Source organism: Tiliqua scincoides, chromosome 6 (genome assembly GCF_035046505.1).
Source record: "Tiliqua scincoides isolate rTilSci1 chromosome 6, rTilSci1.hap2, whole genome shotgun sequence".
In the NCBI taxonomy this organism is placed as follows: domain Eukaryota; kingdom Metazoa; phylum Chordata; class Lepidosauria; order Squamata; family Scincidae; genus Tiliqua; species Tiliqua scincoides.
The window spans coordinates 30640311-30664915 of record NC_089826.1 but is presented as its reverse complement, the minus strand read 5'-3'; the positions used below and the strand labels follow the sequence as shown (position 1 = coordinate 30664915).

The 24605-nt window shown below is 42.3% G+C and overlaps 1 protein-coding gene across 1 annotated transcript in view; it reads right to left on the bottom strand.

The window, feature by feature from the left end:
• The window catches only part of BLTP1 (bridge-like lipid transfer protein family member 1), a 160644-nt gene extending 136409 nt beyond the window's left edge, over positions 1-24235 (bottom strand). The window contains exons 1-6 of the mRNA XM_066633009.1: positions 24147-24235; positions 10846-10969; positions 7716-7832; positions 7228-7306; positions 6531-6595; positions 5-191 (exon numbers count right to left, since the gene is read on the bottom strand). Coding sequence (XP_066489106.1) covers positions 5-191; positions 6531-6595; positions 7228-7306; positions 7716-7832; positions 10846-10939 — 542 coding nt within the window. The 5' untranslated portion in view covers positions 10940-10969; positions 24147-24235. The remainder of the gene's footprint in view (positions 1-4; positions 192-6530; positions 6596-7227; positions 7307-7715; positions 7833-10845; positions 10970-24146) is intronic.
• Between the last annotated feature and the right edge of the window lie 370 nt (positions 24236-24605).

Below are 24605 nucleotides of genomic sequence, written 5' to 3'. Positions count from 1 at the left end.
GCACCTTTCAAGATTGGGATGTGATCTCTCTCTCCCATTTTCCCGTGCTTTTTCATCCTCTTTCTTCGGAGGAATTATTGTAGGATCCAAACCAAACAGTTCCTGAAGTTGTCCATAAAGGTCAGAACGGTTGTAGACATGAAATTCAAAATCATTCACCATGATATATAATCTTGTTTCTGCCTTTGGATCTATAAAGTGCAACAAAAAGGTGCATGTTCTATTAAGCTTGGCTTCTCATGAGTCAATCTCAGCAAAGCAACAAAGAGAGAATTCTGGAAAAATTGCTGATAGTACAAGCACGAAGAGATGTATGCTAGTACCGGAATACTTACAGATTCATAATTAACTAAGGCATATACATACCTGAAGTACCAATCATGATCTTCTATCTAGGACAATCACCAGCCGCAATCACATACCCTAATAATTCAAGCTTGTAATATCTGCACTGGGTAATCTGTGGCTAGCAAATATAATCTCCTGGCAAGCAAGTGAAGAAGTTTAACAAAGGTTGCTTTGTTACACTACACTACACTACACTACACTAACAACTTTTCAGGTAATTACGTTTCCCTCCTTTGTTAGTGAACAACAATCAAAAAGAAAAAGTCATACAGGCATGCCCCCTTATAGATGAGGGTTCCGTTCCAGAACCCCCCATAGATACCTGAAATCACAGGCAAGTTCGCCTACTCATGAGTAAACGCACCATATGGCTCAGTTTCACTTTACATAGGGCTTCATGCCTTATCAGTTAAAGCTTTGCGACCCACCAACAATCAGGTCGCGACCCACAGTTTAAGAAATCCTGTTCTAATCTCTTTGACTCACACATGAAGGGTCAGCAGACAGTAAGAGGAAGTGCACAAGTTGGGCCTCTCTGTCCCTTGCTTCTCTCTACTCGTCTTATTTCTCCTTCAGCAGCTAATTTTAACTATGGGTCAACGGGAAGAACAGAAAAAACCATTAGCTGTTTAAAATTATGGTGGCCAGCAGCTCTTGCTTCCCTCTATTTCACTTCCAATCCCCTCCTTCCATTTTCAATACAGCTTCAAGAAGGTTGCTTTTCACTATATCCTTATTTAATTCTTATTAAAATTTGAAACTGTACAGTATCATATATAAATGTAGAGTATTAGTGATATGCCACAATTTCAGTTACAAATAGTATGGCCTAATTAAAAACAATTTTGCTATAATTACCTAGGGGTTTGGGTTCTTTAACAATAACCCTATTACTTACTTACTCAAGGGACATGAACTGTTTTGATATTCCACTTGTGTAAATTAAGTTTCTTAAAGTAGACTACTTTATTTCCACCTACTTATCTCAGTATTTTATATATTTACCTAAGAAGACTGACAAAGAAAAACCTACTCCTGCCCACAGAAAACAACTCACGCAAAAGACGACATTCATTTGCTGAGTTCACCTGAACATTCTTATTAGCAAGATTATTAACCTCATAATAGAAACCAAGAAGGAAAATGTTGTCCTGTTAAAAATGTAATATGTTTTTAATAGCAGAAGTGAGGTTGGAGAGCGAAATTAGACCAATTAGCCATTGAAACTTTCTGAATTAACTGGAAAAAGTAAAAAGGAAGACCAAAGCATTTCTACAAGCATTTTTTAATGTCAACAAATTAATCCACAATACCAAAATAATCAGGAAAGAATAGCAAAGAGGCCATTGGGTCCTATCCTGGCCTTCAACAGGCAACATTATAAGGAATGCATGTTACAGAAAGGCACAACTCTTCTAGTTCTGATCATATGAAGCTACCAGACACCTACTCAGTACTGTTTGCATTCAGCATTTCCAACAGGGGTCCCTCTCAGTCCAACTTTGAAAGTCTAGAGTTTGAACCTGGGAACTTCCAAATACAAAGCATACACTCTACAGCTGTGCTACAGCCCCTCCCCAGTTTATGATTAGCAATGGAGATGCAGGACCACTTTTCCTTAGATTGTCCCATGGGATATTACTTGCTTACAATAGTGTATATCAGAACTGTTGAAACTACCATATTAAATCAAGCATATTTTCTGTAAACTTGTGTATACAGTATTTCCTAATCCAAGATCAAGTAAATAAGGCCAGTAAGATTTTATTCTCATTATTCTGTGAAGTAGGTTAAGCTAATAGATAAGGTCAACTAGCAAGCCTCATTACTGAGCAGGGATCTGGACCTGGGTTTTTTTTTTCCATTGTTACCCTAACAATTATACCACAGTGCCATAAATCAGTATCACTGTAGAATGGAAATGTTATCTTTTGCCTGTTCAGGTGCTGCTTCTATACCTGAATCTACATAGGAAGAGATTGGCTCTACCTCCTTTTCCTGTGTAAAAGATAACAGTTGCACTAGGAGATACTTTGTATATTTGAACATAGGATCATGGGAACCATTGCTTACAAAATGTTCCTTCTTTTGACCTACCAATGCAATCCATATTGACAGACGCATTGCACTAGAAAAGGTCAAACCATGCAGGCTTTAAAACTCCACCAGTCAGAGCACCACTCAACAAAATGGTAGCTGTCCCTATAGCGTCATATTTTAAATTACTGCTCTATAACTGATATTTTTCAGTAAGTGAATTCAAGTTAAAAATCCATCTCACAACTCACAAGAACAGTATTTACTCTCAATGAGGTCATTTATAAGTGACACACATAAACCCTGTAGCCCAAAATGAAATGCAGTCTTGTGCATTAATTATTCAGCCATAGGCTTACTATTCTTTTCTACAACAATTAAGCTGCTGAGTCAGAATTGAACTTAGCTGTTGCAATTGACTTAAAAGAAAAAACATTCACTGTAATACTTTATAACCCAACGGTTTGATTAATTCTTATGATAACAGCTCAGTTATCAGGAACATGAATGCCACTACTTCAGTTTCTAAATAAGCTAAGATTGCAATAGCAGCCAGTAGCATAAGAAAGCATATTTCCACTATTCACAAACCATCAAAGTATCCAGCCTATTTAAATGTTCTCAAAAACTACACTCAATTCATTTGGGACAAGCAACTGAACAAAAACAAGTGCATGCATGTCCTATTTATTACCAAGGGTCATAACCAATTACACAGAACCAGGACAGATAGTTTACATATGTCACTCTGGCAGCTTGGAGATGAGAAGTCTGCTTAAATTGATGACATTTATATATTTTGCCCTTCCTTCATGTCAAAATCACTCACCAAGAAAGGACACCACATTTGGATCAGGAACAGATGTGTCTGCTTGTGCCTGATATATCTGCTTAAGTCTGGGCTTTTTACTGGGCAGGCTGCTGAACAAATTGCCTATGGAAGGCAACAGAAGGCTACAGGGTGCATGGGCAAATTTTGCCATCACCAAGTTTTCTTTTTATTTGTAGTAATTCTGCTGAACTTATAGACTAACTGGAATCTGATGGAATTTGTGAACTGGCTCTTTATGAAATTTGCAACTATAAGACATAGGAACAGGGGCTAACTTCAGTAACTTCTAAAAGGGGTAGAAAAATGCATGATGAATGAAAGGAACTTCCACAGTCAGAGGCAGTATACCTCCGAGTACCAGATGCTGGAGAAACAACAAGGAGAAGCTATTACCTTCATGCCCAGCGTGCACTTTGCAGCATCTGACTGACCACAGTTGGACACAGGAAATTGGCCTAAAGCAGTGGTTCCGAAACTGGTGTGTCATAACCCACCAGGGGAACTGGAAGAAGGAACTGGAATGACTGTGGTGATGGCACTTCAGTGATTCTTCTGCTGCTGTGAAGGAATTATTTAACATATTGGGGGTAGCACCTGTCATCTGGAGGATGCAGGGGGCTTGCAGCCCCCCAGTGGGCCTCTCCACTGCTCAGAATGGCTCGATTGCTAACCCAGAAGTGAGTTGCAATTGGAGACAGAGCCTTTCTGAACAGTGGGGAGGCTTACTGAGGGGGTGCGAGCCCCCTGTACCCTCTAGATCAACGTTTTTCAACTGCTATGCCACAGCACACGCAGGGCCAGAGGAGGCAGGCAGCAGCCGCAGGCGGAGAAGCAGCTGCTTTGACCCTCACGCAGCAGGTGAAAAAGGAGCAAGGAAGAGGCGCTGAGGAAGAGGAAGGCTGCAACCTGATCCTCAATTACCTGGGAGTAAGCCCTGCTGACTATTATGGGGCTTACTTCTGAGTAGACCTGCCTAGGATTTGGTATCAAGTCCATATCAAGTCCATTGTTTGCCCTGCGTGCTGACTGGGCAGCGAGAGAAGCCTGGAGGAGGTCTGGGTGGAGTGAGTGAGAACAAGGGAGCCAGGGACAGGCAAACAGGTACGAATGAGTCTGCTGAGGCCAGCAGCCTAAGAATGGGCTGGCCGAGGGTCCACAAAAGTTCCTTCTCCTTGCTACAGTTGCCTGCAGCTCCCCAAAGCAACCCTCCCTGCCTTGCCTTTGCCTTTCAGAGGAGAGGCATTGGGCCACAATCCTATCCACACTTTCCTAGGAGTAAGCCCCATTGACTATAATGGGACTTACTTCTGAGTAGACATACACAGGATTGGGCTCTCAGGCTGCAATCCTAGCCACACTTTCCTGGGAATAAGACCCATTGACTATAGTGGGACTTACTTCTGAGTAGACATGCCTAGGACTGGGCTTTTGGTCACACTTTTTTCTGAAATACAGGAGCAGGCAATGGGGGGGGGAGAATGTGAAGCAAGTGATTCTGGACCTTTGGAAGGTGCAGACAAGTGAGGGGAGGGACAGTAGGAGAGGTGCTAACTGCAATTATGAGATGGGGGAATGTGCCTGTGGGAGGGGGTGGGGTGGGGGAGAGGAGGAGAGAGAAGTGCCAATTGCCTGCTCGTGTATTTGAGAAATAAGAGTGCAACCAAAAGCCCAATCCTAGGCATGTCTACTCAGAAGTAAGTCCCACAGGCACATTCCCCCCCAATGTCCCCCCCCCATTCTTAGGCTGCAATCCTAACCACACTTTCCTGAGAGTAAGCCCCATTGAACAAAATAGGACTTACTTCTGAGTAGACCTGGTTAGGATTGTGCCCCTTGTCATGTAATGATTTAATTGTATTAATTATATTAATTAAAAATTAATTGCAATGTAGTGATTTAATGTACGGTAAGTAAAAAACTGGGAGTGTGCCTTGACAATTTTAGTGCCTTGACAGTGTGCCGTGAGCTGAAAAAGGTTAAAAATGGCTGCTCTAGATGGCCAGCACTACTTCCAGGTATGTTTTAAAGTCCCTTCTTTGCGGCAGCTGCACATTCACTATGATGTTGCTACCACCACCCCCACAAATACTTATAAGGCTCCCAACTCTCCCAAAGGAGTTTGGGAACCACTGGCCTAAAGAGAACTTTGGTATGATCCAGCAGAGTTCTTACGTTCTGCCACTTTCTTTTTATTTTCTTTGTTTTAATTTGAAGTACAAGTAGGGTAACTTTGTGAATTTGCATGTTAACATTCCCTTAGATCAGGGGTGCCCAAACCCTGGCCCTGGGGCCACTTGCGGCCCTCGAGGCCTCTCAATGCGGCCCTCAGGGAGCCCCCAGTCTCCAATGAGCCTCTGGCCCTCCGGAGATTTGTTGGAGCCCACACTGGCCCAACACAACTGCTCTCAGCATGAGGGCAACTGTTTGACTTCTTGCGTGAGCTGTGGGATGAGGGCTCCCTCCACTGCTTGTTGTTTCACGTCTGTGATGCAGTAGTGGCAGCAAAGGAAAGGCCAGCCTTGCTTTGTGCAAGGCCTTTTATAGGCCTTGAGCTATTGCAAGACCTTCATTCATTCATATAAGTTCATCTTTAATATATTCATTTATGTAAACTTATGTAAATTTATTCAAATTTTAAATGTAAATTAATTCTTCCCCCCCCCCCCGGCCCCCAACACAGTGTCAGAGAGATGATGTGGCCCTCCTGCCAAAAACTTTGGACACCCCTGCCTTAGATAACTAAGGCCACTATCCTAAACAACTTTCCAGCACTGACTTAAAGGCAATGCAACTCCGAATTAAGGAAACAAATATTGCCTTGCCTTGAGGAGGCCTCCATGACTGCCCCCCAACTGCAGGATGCAGCACATGACCCACTGGCACAGCTATGCCAGTGCTGGAAAGTTGGTTAGGATTGCGCCCTAACTGTACTAACTGTAGAGCAATGCAAACTCAGGCAACCCGTATTAATCGAGAACTATCGTGCAAGCACAGAGACAAACAAAACATTCTTCATTAGCAGGCATGTATGTACTGGGGAATAATTAAAATACAGCACCACAGAAAAACTCAATCAGCCCTCACATGAAAATCTTGCAATCAATAAGAACCGAATCTCTAAATTGGACATGTCATGGATATTTTATTTTTTAAATTATTTATGTTAAGTTCACCTATGTTTTCTGTTTTAGTAATAAAGAATCATTTGCTTTTACAATATGCATCCATTATCCGTTACAATCACACAGAGTTGGTCAACAGAAAACCCAACATCTTTAAAACATTTTAAGTCTTGGTGAAAAAGGAAACTTACCATGTTGTTTCTGTTTTGGATTGTACATCTTCCACCAACGAAATATAATAAATCCATCTTGGATTCTAAAATATACATTTACATAATTAGAAACACTGGACACAAAACTACTGCATATTTTATCTACAATAAATTAGAAAACTACTGGAAACACTTAGAAAAACTAGAGAACTAAGGTCAAACATTACTGTAGTTTAGTTTTTTTTTTAAGTGTCTTTGTGGTTCCTCTAAAGGAGACCACAAATGACACCACATACCTTCCTAATTCTCCTGTTCTCCTGCTGATCTTTTAGTACCCTTTGGTCGCAACCCTAACCACTTTCCAGCACTGACATAAGGGAAATGCAACTCCAAGGTAAGGGAACAAACATTGCCTTACCTTGAGGGGGCCTCCACGACTGCTCTCCAACTGCAGGATGCAGCACATGCCCCACTGGCACAGCTAAGCCAGTGCTGGAAAGCTGGTTAGGATTGCACTCTTCATATGTTAGCCTTTGCACACTCCTGGTATTTTTCAGCATGAAAACACAATATAGCTACATTTAACTTTACCTGGTAAGTTCCACTGCATCCAATGGAGCAAGCCTCCACTGAATACAGTGGAATGTGCATCTGTGTAAATATGCTTAGGATTGTGGTGTTAGTAACCTTTTCTACTTCATGAGAAACAAGCTGCTTTGGTAAAATAAACAAGTACCTGATTGACATGTCTTCTGTAATGTAATAGATTTCACGAACCATGATTTTTCCAGACAGGACAGAGAATGAGAAGGAGCCTACAGTAAAAAAAAAATTAAGTAAATCATCAATTACAATAACTGCATGCAGAAATTTTTTCCACTTTTGCTTGTATAAATCCTATTAACATCAATGCCCATTCCTTATTCTAACAAAGCTTAAATGTGGACAAATGAAGAAATCACACATTTTTCCCCAAGTACCTGGCCTCCCCCCCACCCCAGTTGAGTCCTTTGCATCAACAGATTTAAGCCCCTTGGAGACGTACCTGCATTGCACATTCTTTCATAAAGCTCCAAGCACCTGGATGACACAATAATAACACTGAACATGTACATAACTTTCTCTCTTACCAATATCAGTGGAGCCTATCATGTTATTACAACAATATTTTACTGCATTTTCAAAGGTATATTATGTACTTTAATTAAAGCTGAGATGACTTACCAATATGGATGTAGCCATTTTTATGTAATCTGTTAAGAACCAATGTTAATATAAGTCCAATATTCCGAGAATTGTAATAAGTTAGGTAGATAATCCAGCCACAGGACAAAATTGTAGCTACAAAAAAAATTTACACACATTTTAGAACAATTCAAGACTTGTTCTTTTGAAAGACCGAAGGACAACAGATTCAATAGTGTACACAAAAGTCCATCTGCTGCATTTGGAATGGTTCACAGAACCCAGTGAAAGAGTCAATACCGCAGACCGAGTGCTAGACTTTTGTCTGGGAGACATGGACTTCCACCTCTGCTATGAACTTATTTGTATGACCTTGGTCAGATCATTATTGTTCAGCCACTATTTCCCATCAATAAAATGGTTACCATAGTTTCCCATCTCACTAGTTTATTGAGAGGGTAATGCAATGAAACTATAAAATACTTTGTTATTCACATGCTATATAACAACACAGTTGCAGCAATTATACCAAATATTGCAGAGAGCAATAATTCCACATTTCATGAAACTACCATGTACAGATAATACTTTGGATTATGCACACTAGCAACAACAAGGGGAGGAATAAAGGCCCACAAAACCAAAGCTGAATAGGCAAGATTTCCCTCCCAAGCCATTTTTCCCAGTGGAATGGATGAAAAACAAGGGAAAAAATTAAAAAATTAAAAAAAACTCATATGAACAATTTTTCTCTTTAACAACAAATCAATGCTTTTAAGACTAGTTATTACAAGCGGTGGATAACATAAACCATATAAAACTCAAATCTAAGACACATTTGTGCACCAAGAGGGTGCCAAAATTTACAGATATTATGAAAAGAGCAAACAAGGCCTTCTTGCTGGTGGACTGGTATCTGCCTTCCTCTGATGACTTTCTGGCCAGGAGTTTGAGGAAGAAGATATTAGAAGTAATTACCCTGAATCTAATAGCGTCCTGATTAGCAATCTGCGAGCAAACTGTTCCATCTCAGAGATCCCCCCTTCCATCACACATGATACATTATTGCCCCGACTGCTTTTGTGTGATGTAAACGGAGCAGGAGCACAGTTTGGGAGTGCTCCTGGACTCACAAACTGTCCCTGGAGAGCCAGGTTGCAGCGGTGGCCAGGAGTGCATTTGCCCAGCTTCAGCAAATAGTGCACCAGCTGCAGCCGTACTTGAGTTGATAGGACCTGACCACAGTGGTCCATGCCCTAGTAACTTCTAGACTGGATTACTGCCTTTGAAGAGCTGCCCTTGAAGACAGTTCAGAAGCTGCAATTAGTGCAGAATGCGGTGGCCAGGGTGGTTACTGGACCTAGGCAGTTTGATTATATCAAACTGCTGCTTTGGCAACTGCAATGACTGCCCATTCGCTTCTGGGCCCAATTCAAGGTGCTGGTTTTGACCTATAAAGCCCTTCATGGTTTGGGGCCAGATTATTTGACGGACCGCCTTCTCCCATATTTTCCAACTCATCCTCTTAGGTCATCTGTAGGGGCTTTCCTGGGAGTGCTGCCTTTCTCCCAAGTTAGGGGAATGGCGGCATTGGGAGCGAGCCTTCTCGATAGTGGCGCCACAGTTATGGAATCCTCTACCAAGGGAATTAAGATCTACCCCATCTCATGGTGTTTCAAGCAAGGGCTCCAAACCTTCTTGTTTCATTTGGCATTTGGGTTGTCTGCCTCCTGTACCTCTATGGCAGTTCTTTGAATATTAATAGTTTTGCCCTTGTCCAAATGGTTTTTATTCTATTATTTATTTTTGAGTTTATTCATTGTTTTTATAAATTGCATTTATTTAATTTTTTTTCTATAAATTGTAAGCAGCCTTGGGCATCTCTTCCAGCAGAGGAAAGACGGAATTAAAATATTTTAAATAAATGTAAAAGAAAGTCAAAAATCACAGAAACTGCACAAAGCCTGTTGCTGATAGCAAAGTTTCATAAGAGAAACTTTGGATGGATTTGGGTGGCATCTGCCTTCTCCAGGTTCCTGAGGCCCACACTACAGAAAGACATGCACATCGGGCCCCCTTATCCATGGATTCACTTATCCGCAGGTGTGAGGAGGCCGCGCCCCCCCCCCGCACTGTCCAGAGGTCTTCTGAGCTTCACAGAGGCCACGCACATCTGTCCTCAGCCTCTGTGGGGTTCAGAATGGCTGTTTAGGTCAAAAAAAGTCACTTTCAGTTTTAGGAAAAAATGGAATTGAAGTTTTTCAGCCTAAACAGCCATTCTGAGGCCCACACAGGCCACAGTCTGACGTGCACAGCGCTTGAGAGGCTCAGAAGACCCTCCGGAAGCTCTCCTGAGGGCAGGGAAGCATCCCCAGTATTTGTGATTTCAGCTAACCATGGGGGGTTCCAGAACAGAACCACCTCAGATACAATGGCACGCCTGCATTCTTCCTTTTTTTCTTTCATAGATGGAGTGCTCCTTGCAAAGTGTACAGTCATGCCACTGTTACCTCACCGTGTTACAGTTTATTTTAAATAATTTCTTCTGTTTTTTTGGATAATGCTGCTGAGAGAAGAAACTATTTCTAAGGCCAAATAAAAACTTTCTTTTGCCAATACAAGATTGATGATTTCTGTTTTAAACTTTCTTTTTTCTTCTACCTTCCCAACTGGCTAAACACAAACTGTGCTTGGTTTTATCTCCAACCTTGGTTTTATAGTTTAATAATATTAAGACATTTATATTCTTAAATTTCATAAACAGAACAAACAGTACACTTTTAAGTACTAAGTCACACATCGTGCATTTGATGTTCTTAAAGAAGTAAAGTAAGTTTAGAACTGATAAAGAAATATGCAGTGCATACATTTCAATTTTTCCAAAATTTTCAATTTTTTTCAGGAAACCATCTTCCAGAAATTTTACATCTCTAGTATGTGCATACACTGTATGAGATCAAAGGCTATGATTATTTGGTTGAGTTCCATTTAAGACTATAATATACAAAAGTTGTTTTCTTCAGTTGGGAAGTTTTTTTTTAACTGTCTTAGACTCTTAGCAGTATAGAAGACCTGTCCATAGTTACTAGTTAACCTACAAGTGCACCATATATAAAATGGGATGTTAACAACACTGAAAAGTATAGTGAACAAAACAAATTTTACATACCAACTAGGAGCCAAACAACATTGGAGTCATGTTCAGTCAGGAAATGTTCTAACTGAGTGATACTGGGAACAATACTGTCATTTCTTGGGTCCATTGCTAGAATATTGCAATAGGGTCTAAATGACTGAGAGAGAGAAACAGTTAAGTGTCATTTTTCAAAGTGATAATAAAAGAGGATTCATACATCATTTCAACATACATGTGTTTCCCTCATCAATATGCACAAGGAGCTACAAGCAATACTAATGACTTGGAAAAGCACAAGAACCCACATGGCCATAGTAGTAATGTATATATACACTAAATACATCTAAGATCCTATCTTATCCTACTACAAGATGTAACAGTGCAAGCCATTTTACTGAACCCAAACAGAAAACACTTCATAAACTTTGGAGTAAGTATCCATTTGTTATCTGGCCTCTTATATGGCAAACTATGTCACTAATTATTAAAGATAGAATTATGCTACCAATTACAAAGAAAGTACACCCTAACAGATTATCAGCCAATGAAAGTCCAAAGATTTCCCTAGGTCAGTGGTTCTCACACATTTAGCACTGGGATCCACTTTTTAGAATAAGAATCTGTCAGGATTCACCAGAAGTGATGTCATGACCGGAAGTGATACCATCAAGCAGGAAAATTTTTAACAATCTTAGGCTGCAATCCTACCCACGCTTACCCAAGAGTAAGTCCCATTTACTATCATTGTTAAATGAATATACAGAAAGTATAGTACAGGTCTGCAGCATTTCCCCAAATGCAGTCACATACCATGGTAACATGAAGTCTAATATATTAAAAATAAAATATTGAAATCAATGGGGACCCACCTGAAATTGGCTCCTGACCCACCTAGTGGGTCCCGACCCACAGTTTGAGAAACACTGCCCTAGGTCTCTTCCACAGTATCCACATTATCTATATGCACCAGTAGAACATTTCATCTCACTATGACCAACATACATAAATGGAGCTATGCAGGCAGATAAAGTTTTTTTAATGGTAAAATCCAATTTATTTTATTTTTATTTGATTTATATTCCACCTTTCTCCCTGAAGGGCATCCAAGGCAGCTAACAATAGAGATTAAAATACAAAGCAAGATAAAATACAAATAAACATTAAAAAAAGAACAATTAAAAACAATTAAAACCAGATAAAATGCAGTCAGCAGATAAAAACACACAGTAAAAGACTTAATTTATAAAAGCAGCCCTTATAGGACCTCGAAGTCTTTCCTAAATAAAAAAGTCTTCAGGCCCCACCGGAATGGGGGCCTGAGTGCTGGTTTAGCCCCTACCCCTCCAGTACAATACTAGTCTCCTGTTTGAAGAATGGTTAACATTAATTCCTATGGAGAAAACTAAATCACTACAGTAGTACATCCTGTCTACCAGTTTCAACCCTAGGTGCCCTGGCCCTGCTGATGAGGATCACTTAGGAAGAGGTGCAGTGTGCACAAAAAACAAAAGATATACACCACACATACAGATCGTTGCAATATGAAGACTTTCCCATCACATACTCTCTGCCTAGCATGACAGTAGGCTATTGTCATTTTGCTACTACTATATATTTATACCATAGAGTAAAGATGACACATACAAAGGCCTTTCAGAATGCATGACATACAGTGAGCACCAAGTTACCTGAAAGCATGCAAGCCAGGAGACAGATTTGTCTCAAGACTGTCAAGTGCAGTCTTGATTTACAGAGCAAATCTCATTTGCAACAAGATGAACCAGCTTGCAGTGATAAGCCCATAGAAACTACTCCTGTTGGATCATATTTAGGTAAAAGCGCAATTTTTCTTAGATGTGCTTTTTTAAAGCTACTTGTCCCAGGAACATAGTTAGATACTTGAGAAACTTTGGAGCTGGAGAATATGTTAGACAGTATTAGAAAAAAAAAATGATGGCCAGATGATGATGATGATATGAATATATTTTAAAAATATATGCAGTATTTTTATGTAATTATTTCAAGTAGGTACTTTAGCTACTTAAATAATATAGAAGCTGCAGTAATGTAGCTTTATTGTAATGTAAAAAACCGGTCTTTTGTTTTTAAAGATGTAAAAGACTGGTTTCAAAAGCTACTGAAGGATCTAAAATTGAACATGTATTAAAATACTGGCAGTTAGTATTACTAGTCAGTTCCAAGATCTGAACAGCTGACAAGAATAAGAAGGAAGTTGCTGCCTTGCAGGTCAAAAGTTCCCGCACTGCTGCCATTTCTCAGAGCTATTTGGTCAGGTCCTTGATCTGAATAGTTCTCTTTGCCATTCCCATGCTTCAAAGGCAGCTGATGTTTACAAACTGTTCTCCTGAAATTAACCTCCTATTTCCTAACAACCAATACTTCTCAACAGTGCCTTCAAGAGCATTCCTCACTGTGACCAAAAGGCATTCTAAGACTTTTACACAATCATTTGATCTAACTGACATTGTTTGAATCAGAAGTGCTGACACAGTTTGATTCATAAACATCAGTTGATCTTTTTCTAGTACTGTATTCTATTCTAGCCCTGCTTTGTGACACAAAATGCAATATTCCTTAACAGACCTATTAATAACTTTTTTTAAAAGGTCTGTTTTCTTTGACATTTTTATGTTAAACACAACTTCACCTAGCAGGAGGAAGAAAGTGCATGGTGATGGGCAGCAGTGGCCTGGAGCATCAGAAGCGTTTCCATGTTTTAGCACTCACACAGCACAACCTAGTGCTCACAAGCATTTTAATGGACGAACTGCATGGAAAGTCCAGATATTAATGCTGTTTGTTTCTAGTTACCATAGGTGCTAAGGCAAAGAACTACACATGGCTTCTACATGGAGACTGCAACATACAGCAGATACATATTCAGAAAAAACCAAAGGCATGTGCATTCCTCTGGATCACAACATCAAAATGGCCCATCGCAGTGTTTCTCAAACTGTGGGTCAGGACCCAGTAGGTGGGTAATGGTACCATACAATGGTTACCTATCGTAATGGTACTATACAATGTTTTACAAGAAAACCCTTTTCAATGTGCAGCTCTGTTTTGTCTGCCTTAATACAAGTTACACTACGAAACAACTCTGATGTACTTTAAACTGTTAAGACAGCCAAGGAAACGAATAATTTGCAACTACTGTATAGTAAAAATGTGCAATAAGCTGGAGGTTATACATTCTTTCTACTGACTGATACCTTAAAATTAAAGCACCAGCAAATTGAAACTATCTTTTTAATTGAATATAAATAAAACAAGGGTAGCTTCTGAACAAGTCAAAGCATTTTTTTAAAATTATAATTTCCATATTCTGACCCCATATTAAAAGCGTGACCTTAAATGAGCTTCCCTGACAAGACATATTCCCAGGTAAGTATATATAGGATTGCAGGGCTGCAGTGCCAGGTGTGTGTATAGGAGCAAGTCCCATTGAAGTCTGTGGGGCTTACTTCTAACTAGACAAACATAAAGTCATACCATTGTTTGCATTCTTCATTCACACTGAGCGCCAGTCTCTTCATAACCAGACAGTTCTTCATAATAATCTTACAGTGCAATCTTATGTATGAAGTGCATAAACCCTTTAAGCTTCTCACAGCTGCTTGATTTTAGATCTTTACATGGCACCACAGAACCAGCATTCCATTAAGTTTTGACTTATATAATGTTATTTTCCGTACAGTTCAACTCATTTTCTGTGTTTTACAGTCTGATCATTTGAGCATTTCCACAAATTTGTCACTGTTATTCTCTTTCATAAGGCAACTATATTTCAAGTGTCTTAGTGGTACTTGACATTTACATGGCTTTGTTTACTTCCTTTTTCATCATGGAAAACATCAACAGAGCCTAGGTCTGAGAGAAAAAGTCTTGTTTGTTTAGCTATGGAAGGGAGAATACAGGAAACAGAGCTAGTTATCTTGGCAGACATAGTGCCTCAAACACCAAGACACAGGACATTAAACTAAACAGAAAATTATTGTCCCATTGCATAATGACATTTAAGTCAGGATCTTTTTATATGATAATTACAGTTAGTACTATATATACATATTAGCATGCTTTGCTGAGCAGCTTCACAATATATATGGAAGACACAGATTCTCTAACTCCTGCCAAAACCTCGTATAGAACTGGAATACAGTACAAGTATCCCATCTCAATAAAGACAATACAAACAGGGCACAAATCCAAAACCCTTACAATAACACATTCATTATTCAAACATTTTTAGCCTGCCTGTCCCTTCTCAGAGAAAGCCACTCTAGGACTGCTTAGGGTGCAATCCTAACCAACTTTCCAGCTCCAAGGTAAGAGCAATGCAGCTCTGAATAATGGCAGGAAAGGCAGGAAAGGTCTGTATTAGAATGCCTTGTGGGGCTGGCAAGTCAGGAAGGCAGACAGCTGGTTGCAGAAGCCCCACCAAAAGCCTCACCAACTGCTAGTTTTTGGCCAACAAATGAGTATTATCAGATATGGATCAGAGGTTGAAAACATATAAATTTGAAATAACAGCAAATGTATTAATTACAAACATTTTGCTAATATGAGGGGTGCAGTTTATGGAAATGGGCTGCCAAGGTGCATGCAAGTGAGAAAACATTGGGAACTTCTGTGCAAGATATACTTCAGTTGACCTCAATGGATGGGTCACCATAGGAGAGGAGACGCCTTACAGGAACCCAAGTGCTAAGCTGATAAGGCATGTGAGAAAAGGAGAAAAAGCATACGATTCTAAACATCAAGACAAACAATAAAAGCTCCTTCAAATACATCAAAAGCAGGAAACCTATCAAGGAATCAGTTGAACCAAGGGCATAAAAGCAAAGCTTAAAGATGATATGGACCTTGCAGAGAAGCTAAATGAATCATTTGCATCTACCTTCACTGCAGAAAATGTAGGGCAGATACCTGTGCCCTGCATTTACCCTTTCAGAGAATGAGTCTGAAGAACGCTTTCAAACAGAACTGAGTCTAACAGAAGTGACAAAAATAAGGTTGTTGAGTGTGTTGAAAAATTAACAAATTTAAATGGCATCATGCGTTAAAGAACCCAAAAGTTTCTTATTTTGGGTTAAGGAACCCAAAATATTTCTTACCCAAATATTATTATTATTATTTCTAATAATAATAATAATAATAAACTTTATTTATGCCCCGCCCTTCTCCCCGAAGGGACCCAGGGCAGCTTACAACAGGTTAAAAACAGATTAAAACATAATATTAAAAAACAGATAAAAACATTAACATATTAACAAACATGCAAACTGTCCTTGAAATCAAAATCAGTGTCAGAGGATTGGAAGGGTGCCAGTGTAACACTGATACTGTAAAAGGACAATCTGGAAAATTACAGACTGGTCAATTAAGTTCCATCCTGTTTACTTATAAATTATAAGTTTCCACCTTCTTCAACAGTATATTGCATTTCAGAAGCCTGTCACAAACAAAAAGCATTCCCTTCAGTTCTAAATTTCTTCAATATGCCCTAAATACAAAATGCCCTAAATGTACAAAAAAAGTGGCTAAACAAAATAATTTTTGGAGGAGTGACCACACAGAAACAAAAAAGTGAGCAGCTACTTTGACTATGTTAAAGAGAAACCCATTTATTATAGCTTAAGCCAGTGGTTCCCAACGCCCCATGAGTCTGAGAAGCACTGGTAAGTGCTTGCAGGGCGGGGACTGGAATGGGGGGGGGGTATTCTGACAGCGCTGCAGCAATCACAGTGCCACATGCACCCAGAAGCATTTTAACATACTGGGGGGACTGTGCAGCCTTCCGGAGGGTCCTGGAGGCTCATAGCCCCTTCCACAAGCCTCTTCTCTGCTGCAGTGGGCTCCGAACTGCAGTCAGAGCCCACTTCCTGTTTCGGAAACTCCAAGCTCCAGAGCTCCAGCTGCAAACCGGAAGTGGGCTTCAACTGAAAACTGAAGCCCACTGCTGCAGTGGGGAGGCTCCCGGAGGGGACTGTGAGCTTCTATGACCCTCCAGGAGACTGCACAGACCACCAGGGTACATCAAAATGCTTCTGGGTGCCCATGCACCACAATCACTGTGGAGTCATTGGGACACCCATTTCTGGGTTACTCTCCTTATGGGGAAAATGACACTTTTACGTTTCAATGGTGGGTTGTGACCCACCAGTTTGAGCACCAATGGCTTAAGCGTTCATGAGCAAGGGCAAAATAAGACCCACAGGTTGGATCTGGCCCACTAAAGCATTCAGACCAGTTCTCCAATTGTGCTGCTAACTCTGACTTCAATCCATCCCTTTATATTGCTGTCAACAGCAGATTACACTTCTGCACATGTGGTCGTAGGCAGCAATCACGGGTGCACATGGCAATCTGCCCTTGTGTCTTCTCCATCTACAGTATAATCAGTTGCTTATTTGCAACTCACCTGTTCCTCTTTCTTGCACACAGGCAGAACAAACTGGGCATAGAGCTTTCACCTCTCACTCTACATGAGTGCTAATCAACTCAAGGAAGTGTATCAGATAAACTCAAGGAAGGCTATCAGATAGATAGCAGTTCTCAAACTGTGGGTCCAGGACCCACCAGTGTGTCATGACCCAATTTTTGGTGGTTTGCGAAACTGCCAGGGCAGATTAGGCTATGTGCATCAAGGGTTAAACAAGTTGCTACTTGGGATGGAGGAGTACCACCACCAATCACCATTACAGCCACACTCCTTGGCATTTATCAGGCAGCAGCCTCTAGGGCCTCTAAAAGGTTTGAGAACCACTGGTCTATTGCTTGTTGCTTGACTGAGGTCCAAATCCTAACCCATTTTCCAGCACTGGCATAACTGTGCCAATGGGATGTGTGCTACATCCTGCAGTTGGGGGACACTCATGGAGGCCACCTCAAAGCAAGGGAATGTTTATTTCCTTACCTAGGAGCTGCATTGCCCTTAAGTCAGTGCTGGAACATGGGTTAGGATTGTGCCCTAACTGTGTGATATGTAATCAGGAAAGAAGGGAAACTAGTTGAATTAGCTAAAGGAGATGAGAAGGGACGTAATGTACCTGTGCTTCTGTTAATTCTTTTTCAAGTAGAGTTCATCCATGTGGGAAATTTGTAATGCAGGCAAATTGGAATGTACCGGGTAGTTTTAGAGAGGCATATCTGTGCTTAATCAGATTTTGAAAGTCTTTGCTTGAGAGAGATTTGTAATTGGAAAGAATTTGGATAGATTGCTAACTTGGGTAACTATACAAATAAATGTGGTAATTGCTACAAGTATGCATTATGGACCTCTGCACAATCTCCCTCAGACCAGAAATGTGGCCCTCAGACCAGAAAGTTTGCCAAGAACAGGCCATAGCCTCCTTTGACCAAAACGGAAGACACACAAAGCTTCTAGTTTTCCGTTTTGTCTGCCTCAAACCTTTTCCAAACCTTTTCCCCACTGAACAGAGAAGCAGGATCAGCAAAAAGCAAACTGAGAAATTTACCTAGGGGCATGTATTAATGTCTAGGCCAACGGTACTCACACTGTGCATCTGGAACCCACCAATGGGTCATGGCCCAATTTTCCTGTGACAAACCTGACAGGACAAATTAGGCTATGTACATCAAATCAAGGGTTAAACAAGTTGCCCAATCACCATTAAAGCCACATCCCTTGGCATTCATAAATCAGGTAGCAGACTTCAGGGTCTCTAAAAAGTTTGGGAACCACTGGTCTAGGCCAGCAATTCTCAAACTCACTGGGAGAGTCTGAGCAGCTGTGGGAGAGGGGCAGCAACTGTGCTCCATGATCGCACCACGGCCAGGGACAAAGGGCTTTTAAAAAACCTATTTGGAGTTGCTATGGCCCTCCAGAGAGTGCTGGGAGCCCATAGTCCCCTCTGCAAGTCTCCCCACACCTCCAAACTTAATGATGTCACCTTCAGCCCTCAGCAGGTACCATGAATGCTATTCAGTCCACTGTATTAAAGGAGTTTAACAGCCCCCTGTCACAGAATCCTTGAATGGTTATGTCTTGATTAAAGATCTTTTGGGGTTGAATAGATACATACCAGCTGTCAACAGCAGCAAAGGATTATGGTGAATTTACAGACTGCTCATTTTACCACTAAACAGAAGTGTTGTAAATATGTATATTAAGCAAGTGTCAACTTCATTATGCTACAGTGAAACAATTTTCAATGTGCCACAAGCACCCCTGATGCGACAAGAAGGGCTGAAGAGTGTCTTCAAAAAATTAAGCCACTGTCTTGGATACAGCCACCACCTTTCTCCTCTCAGACTGGGGAGGAACCATGCAACATTTCTTCCCTTTCTGCCAATCCATGAGTCCCAAAGGTGGGGAAAAACGAGTCCCATGATTACATAACACAGCACATAGCTACAGCCAACAGAGGGAAACCACAGAAGACATGGGTCCATCCCCTAGCCCTGATGGTAAAGAGAGCAGTGGGACACCAGGGGAAATATTAATTGGGTTATCCTGCAATTGCAAGATGGATGCTTACCCATTGGGGGGGGGGGGGAGAAAGATGCACAGAGTGAAGCATAACTTCAATTGTAATCCAGGAAAAAGCATGCCCCCGGTATGAAAAATGCCTCTGAATCAAACTTCCATGATTTGCGTATGCAAAAATATAGTTTGATTGTGGACCGTGAAGTAGGTGGATTTGCACTGAAACATGAATTTGCTACATGTGTCACTTGAGAATAATCATACCCTTCCCAAAGTGCATTATTATCATACAGCTGTACAGCAGTAATCCAAACTAGACAGGTACAGAAATAGCAGTATTTCCTGAAGATGAAAGTCATATTAGAAGAAACTGTACTTTGCAAACACACACTATGAACATCAAAGATTCTCAGATAACTAGAATGCTTTCACTTCCATTTCACTAGAAGCAATACTTACCCTCACACTTCCACATTTTACATAACTAACACGAGTTACATTACAGCATTTCACACACAGAATACATACTCAACATTAGAACTCAGATTAATTATGCTTTAATATTAATTTTAACTACTCTGTTACACTGGCAGTCACACGAAAAGAGTACTGGAAGAACGGATTTCTTTCAGCCTTTGAGTAAAGGTGTGATTTTAGCATGTGTTACTAATTGGCACCAGGATGAGGTCTCTTGTTATCTGGTGTGCTCCCTGGGGCATTTGGTGGGCCGCTGTGAGATACAGGAAGCTGGACTAGATGGGCCTATGGCCTGATCCAGTGGGGCTGTTCTTATGTTCTTATTGACAGCAAGACACCACAAGCAGCACAATTCCATACACCTAAAAGTTCCATTGATTTCAAAGGAGCCTGCTTTCTTGTAGGTGTGAATAGGGTTGCAGCCTAACTGAAGTTAACGTACAAAGCCAGACTTAGTGCCAGTGTGCTGGTAACTGTGAATACAGAATGAGTCACGCTCCAGGATCAATTATTAAACAGTACAGTGGAGTGCTCAAATTGCTGGAGAGAAATGGGGCACAGGTTAATTATACCTTTCCCCCAATTATGATAGCAAAAAGTGGTTCAAGTGTTTTAGGGTACAATAGGGTCAAAGTAAGTGATATTGGTTCTATATTCACAGACAGATACAAAGTAGAGAATCATATGACACCACTTATACTGACACAGATCAGTGGTCTATCTGGCTTAAAATAGTCTACGCTGGCTGGTAGCAGCTCTCCAGAGTTCTAGATCAGGTGTGGCTACACCATAAGAACATAAGAACCCTGGCCCGGGGATAATTTGAGGCCCTCAGGGACCCCCAATCCAGCCCGCAGGGAGCTCCCAGCCTCCAATAAGCCTCCAGCCCATTGGAGACTTACTGGAGCCCGCACTGGTTCGATGCACCTGCACTCAGTGCAAGGGCCAACTGCTTGACCTCTCATACAAGTTGCTCCCTCCGCAACTCACTGTTTCATATCTGTGAAGCAGCAGCAGCAGTAAAGGCCTGCCTTGCTTTGTGCAAGGCCTTTTACAGGCCTTGAGCTATTGTGAGACCTTCATTCATTCATATATGTTCCATCTCTAATATATTCATTTATGTAAACTTATTCAAATTTTAAATGTAAATTAATTTTTTCCCCCAGTCCCCGACACACTGTCAGAGAGATGACATGGCCCTCTTGCCAAAAAGTTTGGACACCCCTGTTCTAGACAATGGCCTTCTGCAGCCCTACCTGGAGATGCCAGGGACTGAATTTATGCCTTGCACATGGAAAGCCTTGTGGTCTACCGCTCAGTGGCAATCCTGGCCCCGGTACTGCCTGGGGTCACAACCGCAAGCTACCGCTTCATGCCTCCCTTCTGGAGGCCCAGGGAGGCCATGCACAGCCTCTCCAACAACCCTCCAAAGGCCTGGTAAAGCCCTCAGAGGGCTGATAAACATCACTTCCAGTTTAACGGAAGAAAACGAAAGTGACATTTTTTAAGCCCTCAGAAGGCCTTTGGAGGGTCAGAGAGATAGTGCGCTGCTTCCCCAGCCCTCAGAACACCTCTGGGCAAAAAACCCTCAGGGGGCGGCCCTGAGATTGGCATGCCGACCCTCAGATGAGCACACTGTGGGGTGGTGGCAGCATGGCACTACCCCAAGCCTTACCTGGAGGATGGCGGTAGTACCACTGAGCTGTGCTCCCCCCCCCATCAACATGATCCATACATATGATCCATATGGGAAAATTCCTATTATACTATTCATCCAATTATCTTCCAGTAACCAGATTAGCATGACAAGCATGACATCAGGCTAGACCAGTAGTTCCCAAAATGCGAGTCACAGCTCCCTGGGGATGCAGTGGAATTCTCACAAAAAACCCTCTGCCTGATATAATGTACAGGACTGTGGCCCAAATAGGGAGCTTCAGCCTTTGGCACACTAGGTCAAGGGAGCTGCCAGTCGAAAAAGTCTGGGAACCACTGGGTTAGCCTGATGAAAGCACAAGTCGATGTCTTGAAGTGAGTCAGACCATGGAACCCTCTAGCTCAGTATTCTTCAACCCTGGGGTCAAGACCCCAATAGGGTCATGAAGCCTCCGTTCCAGGCTCACAGCAACTTACAGGAATGAAAAAGGTTGAAGACCACTGGACTAGAGTACCGCCAGGTAAAGCGAAAGGCTTTGGGTGTACCCCTTTATGTTCCAGGAAATTATGTTCCAGTCCTGCTCAGGTTCTTAGCAATTGTACTAGAACAGCTTTCACTAGTGCCAGGCTTCATGGGAATTTTTTCTGCTCTCTTTAATACGAGTATTTGGTTACAATGAACAGTACTGGGAGGGCACTAGGATGAGGAGTGGGTGCTGTGGGAGTAGAGGGTTCTGGGGGAGGAAGGGAATGAGGTGGGTCCCCAGTCTCATACTGTATTTATTTATTTATTTTAAATTGGGATCATGGCATTAAAAAGGTTGAAGATCATTGCACTAGCTCAAGCATTGTCTGGGGTCCTTCTCAGTCCTACTTGGACATGCCGAAGAGGAACTGAATTTGGAATTCTCTACATCAATGTTTCTCAAACTGTGGGTCGGGACCCATTAGGTGGGTCGTGAGCAAATTTCAGGTGGGTCCCCGTTCATTTCAATATTTTATTTTTAATATATTAGACTTGATGCTATCATGATATGTGACTGGATTTGGGAAAACGTTACAGACCTGTCCTTTTAACAAGCTGCTATGTATATTCTTTAACATTGACAGTAAATGGGACATACCCCTGGGTAAGTGTGGGTAGGATTGCAACCTAGGATTGTGAAAACAAAATTTCCTGCTTGGTTATGTCACTTCCGGTCATGACATCACTTCCAGTGGGTCCTGACAGATTCTCATTCTAAAAAGTGGGTCCTGGTGCTAAATGTGTGAGAACCACTGCTCGACATAGAAAGGATGTGCTCTACTATCACTGAGATAAGATTCTACACACCCCAATAAAAAGTTCAGAATATCATATCCTCCCAGTGAAGGGGATAAATCCAAGTCAACCCAGGAGTTGCCTGTTAGCCTTTTACATAAGTACATAAGAAGAGCCTATGGCTATGACTCAAGTCTTGTTTCTTGAATATTGTTTATATATATACACATGCACCCACGTATATACGCACACCCACACATTCTAAGCAAGGCTAACATTCCTTCTAAGCTGCACATTTCAGTATAAGAAGAGCCCTGCTGGATTAGGCCAGATGCCATGTAGCCCAGCTTCCTGTATCTCACAGTGGCCCACCAGATGCCTCAGGGAACACTCAAGACAACAAGAGACCTGCCTCCTGGTGCTACTCCCTTGCACCTGGCCTTCTGAGGTAGCCTCCTTCCAAAACCAGGAGGTTGCACATGCCCGTCATGTCTTGAAACCAGTAATGGAGGTTTTCTCCAGAAATCTGTCCAATTCCCTTTTAAAGGCAACCAGGCCAGATGCCATCACCACATCCTGTGGCAAGTAATTCCACAGATTAACTACACGCTGGGTAAATAAATATTTTCTTTTGTCTGGTCAAACTCTCCCAACACTCAGTGAATGTCCCCTGGTGCTGTGTAAGGGGGAGCCACATCCTGTGGCAAGGAGTTCCACAAACAAACTACACACTGGAATAAGAAATATTTTCTTTGGTCTGTTCCAACTCTCCCAACACTCAATGTTAGTGGATGTCCCCTGGTGGTAGTGTTGTGTGAGAGGGAGAACATCCCTCTATCCACTCCCTGCATAATGTCTTCCCCCATCAAGTGGCAAGGAGTTCCACTGATTAATATTTCCTGTCTCTCCCAACACTCAGCTGTCCCCTGGTGCTGGTGTTGGGTGAGAGGGAAAAGAGCATCCCCCATCTATACCCTGCATATTGCCTTCCCCCATATCATGTGGCAAGGAGTTCCTGTGATTAACATCTCCTTTGGTCTGTCCTGATTTTCCCCACACTCCCTGTTAGCGGCTGTCCCCTGGTGCTGTGTGAGAGGGAGAACATGCCTCTATCCCCCCCTGCCTAATGTCTTCCCCCATCAAGTGGCAAGGAGTTCCACCAATTACTACTTCCTGACTCATTGTTGGGGGCTGCCCTGCTGCTGGTGTGGTGAGGGAGAAAGAGCCCCCCACCTCCTGCATGCCTCCACCAGGCCTCCCTCTGTAGACTGAGGAGCCCAAGAAGCTGAGCCCTCCCGCCCAGGGAGCAGCTCTGGGGCTGACAGCAGAGCGCAGGCGGCACCGGCACCGGCACCGCCCCCCGGTCGCCGCTTCACGCAGAGCCGCACCTGACAGGAGAGGCCCGGAGCCCCCGAGGCCTCCTGTAGTTGGGAGGCCCCAAGAGGGCTGTGCTGCGCTGGGCTGCCTTACCCCATCGTCCGGTGTTTACATAGACCCTCTCCGCTGCGCTCCGCCACTACCGATCCGGAAATTGCCGCCTCCACTAGCCGCAAATCCCGGCCAGCTGCACTGGCGTCAACCCCAGCGCTCCCTCGGGACCATCCTGCCAATCACGGGGCGCAACCGGCACGCAGCGACCAATAGAAGCCGGAGCTTGCCGGAAGGAGGCGGGCCTAGAATGCCTGCCAGCCAATGGGGAGACGGGTAAGGCCTTGTACCGACGTCTCCTCTACAGGTTCGGGAAGGGAAGAAGGCAGACTTAAAAACGGGAAGAGTCACATGCTTGGGGCCGTTTCCGAGTATTACACATTTTTTTCTACAGTAAATATTAGAAGAGCCCTGCTGGGTCAGGCCAGGCCCTTCTAGTCAAGCCTCCTGCATCTCGCAGGGGCCCACTAGGTGCCTGAGGGAGCGCACAAGACCAAAGAG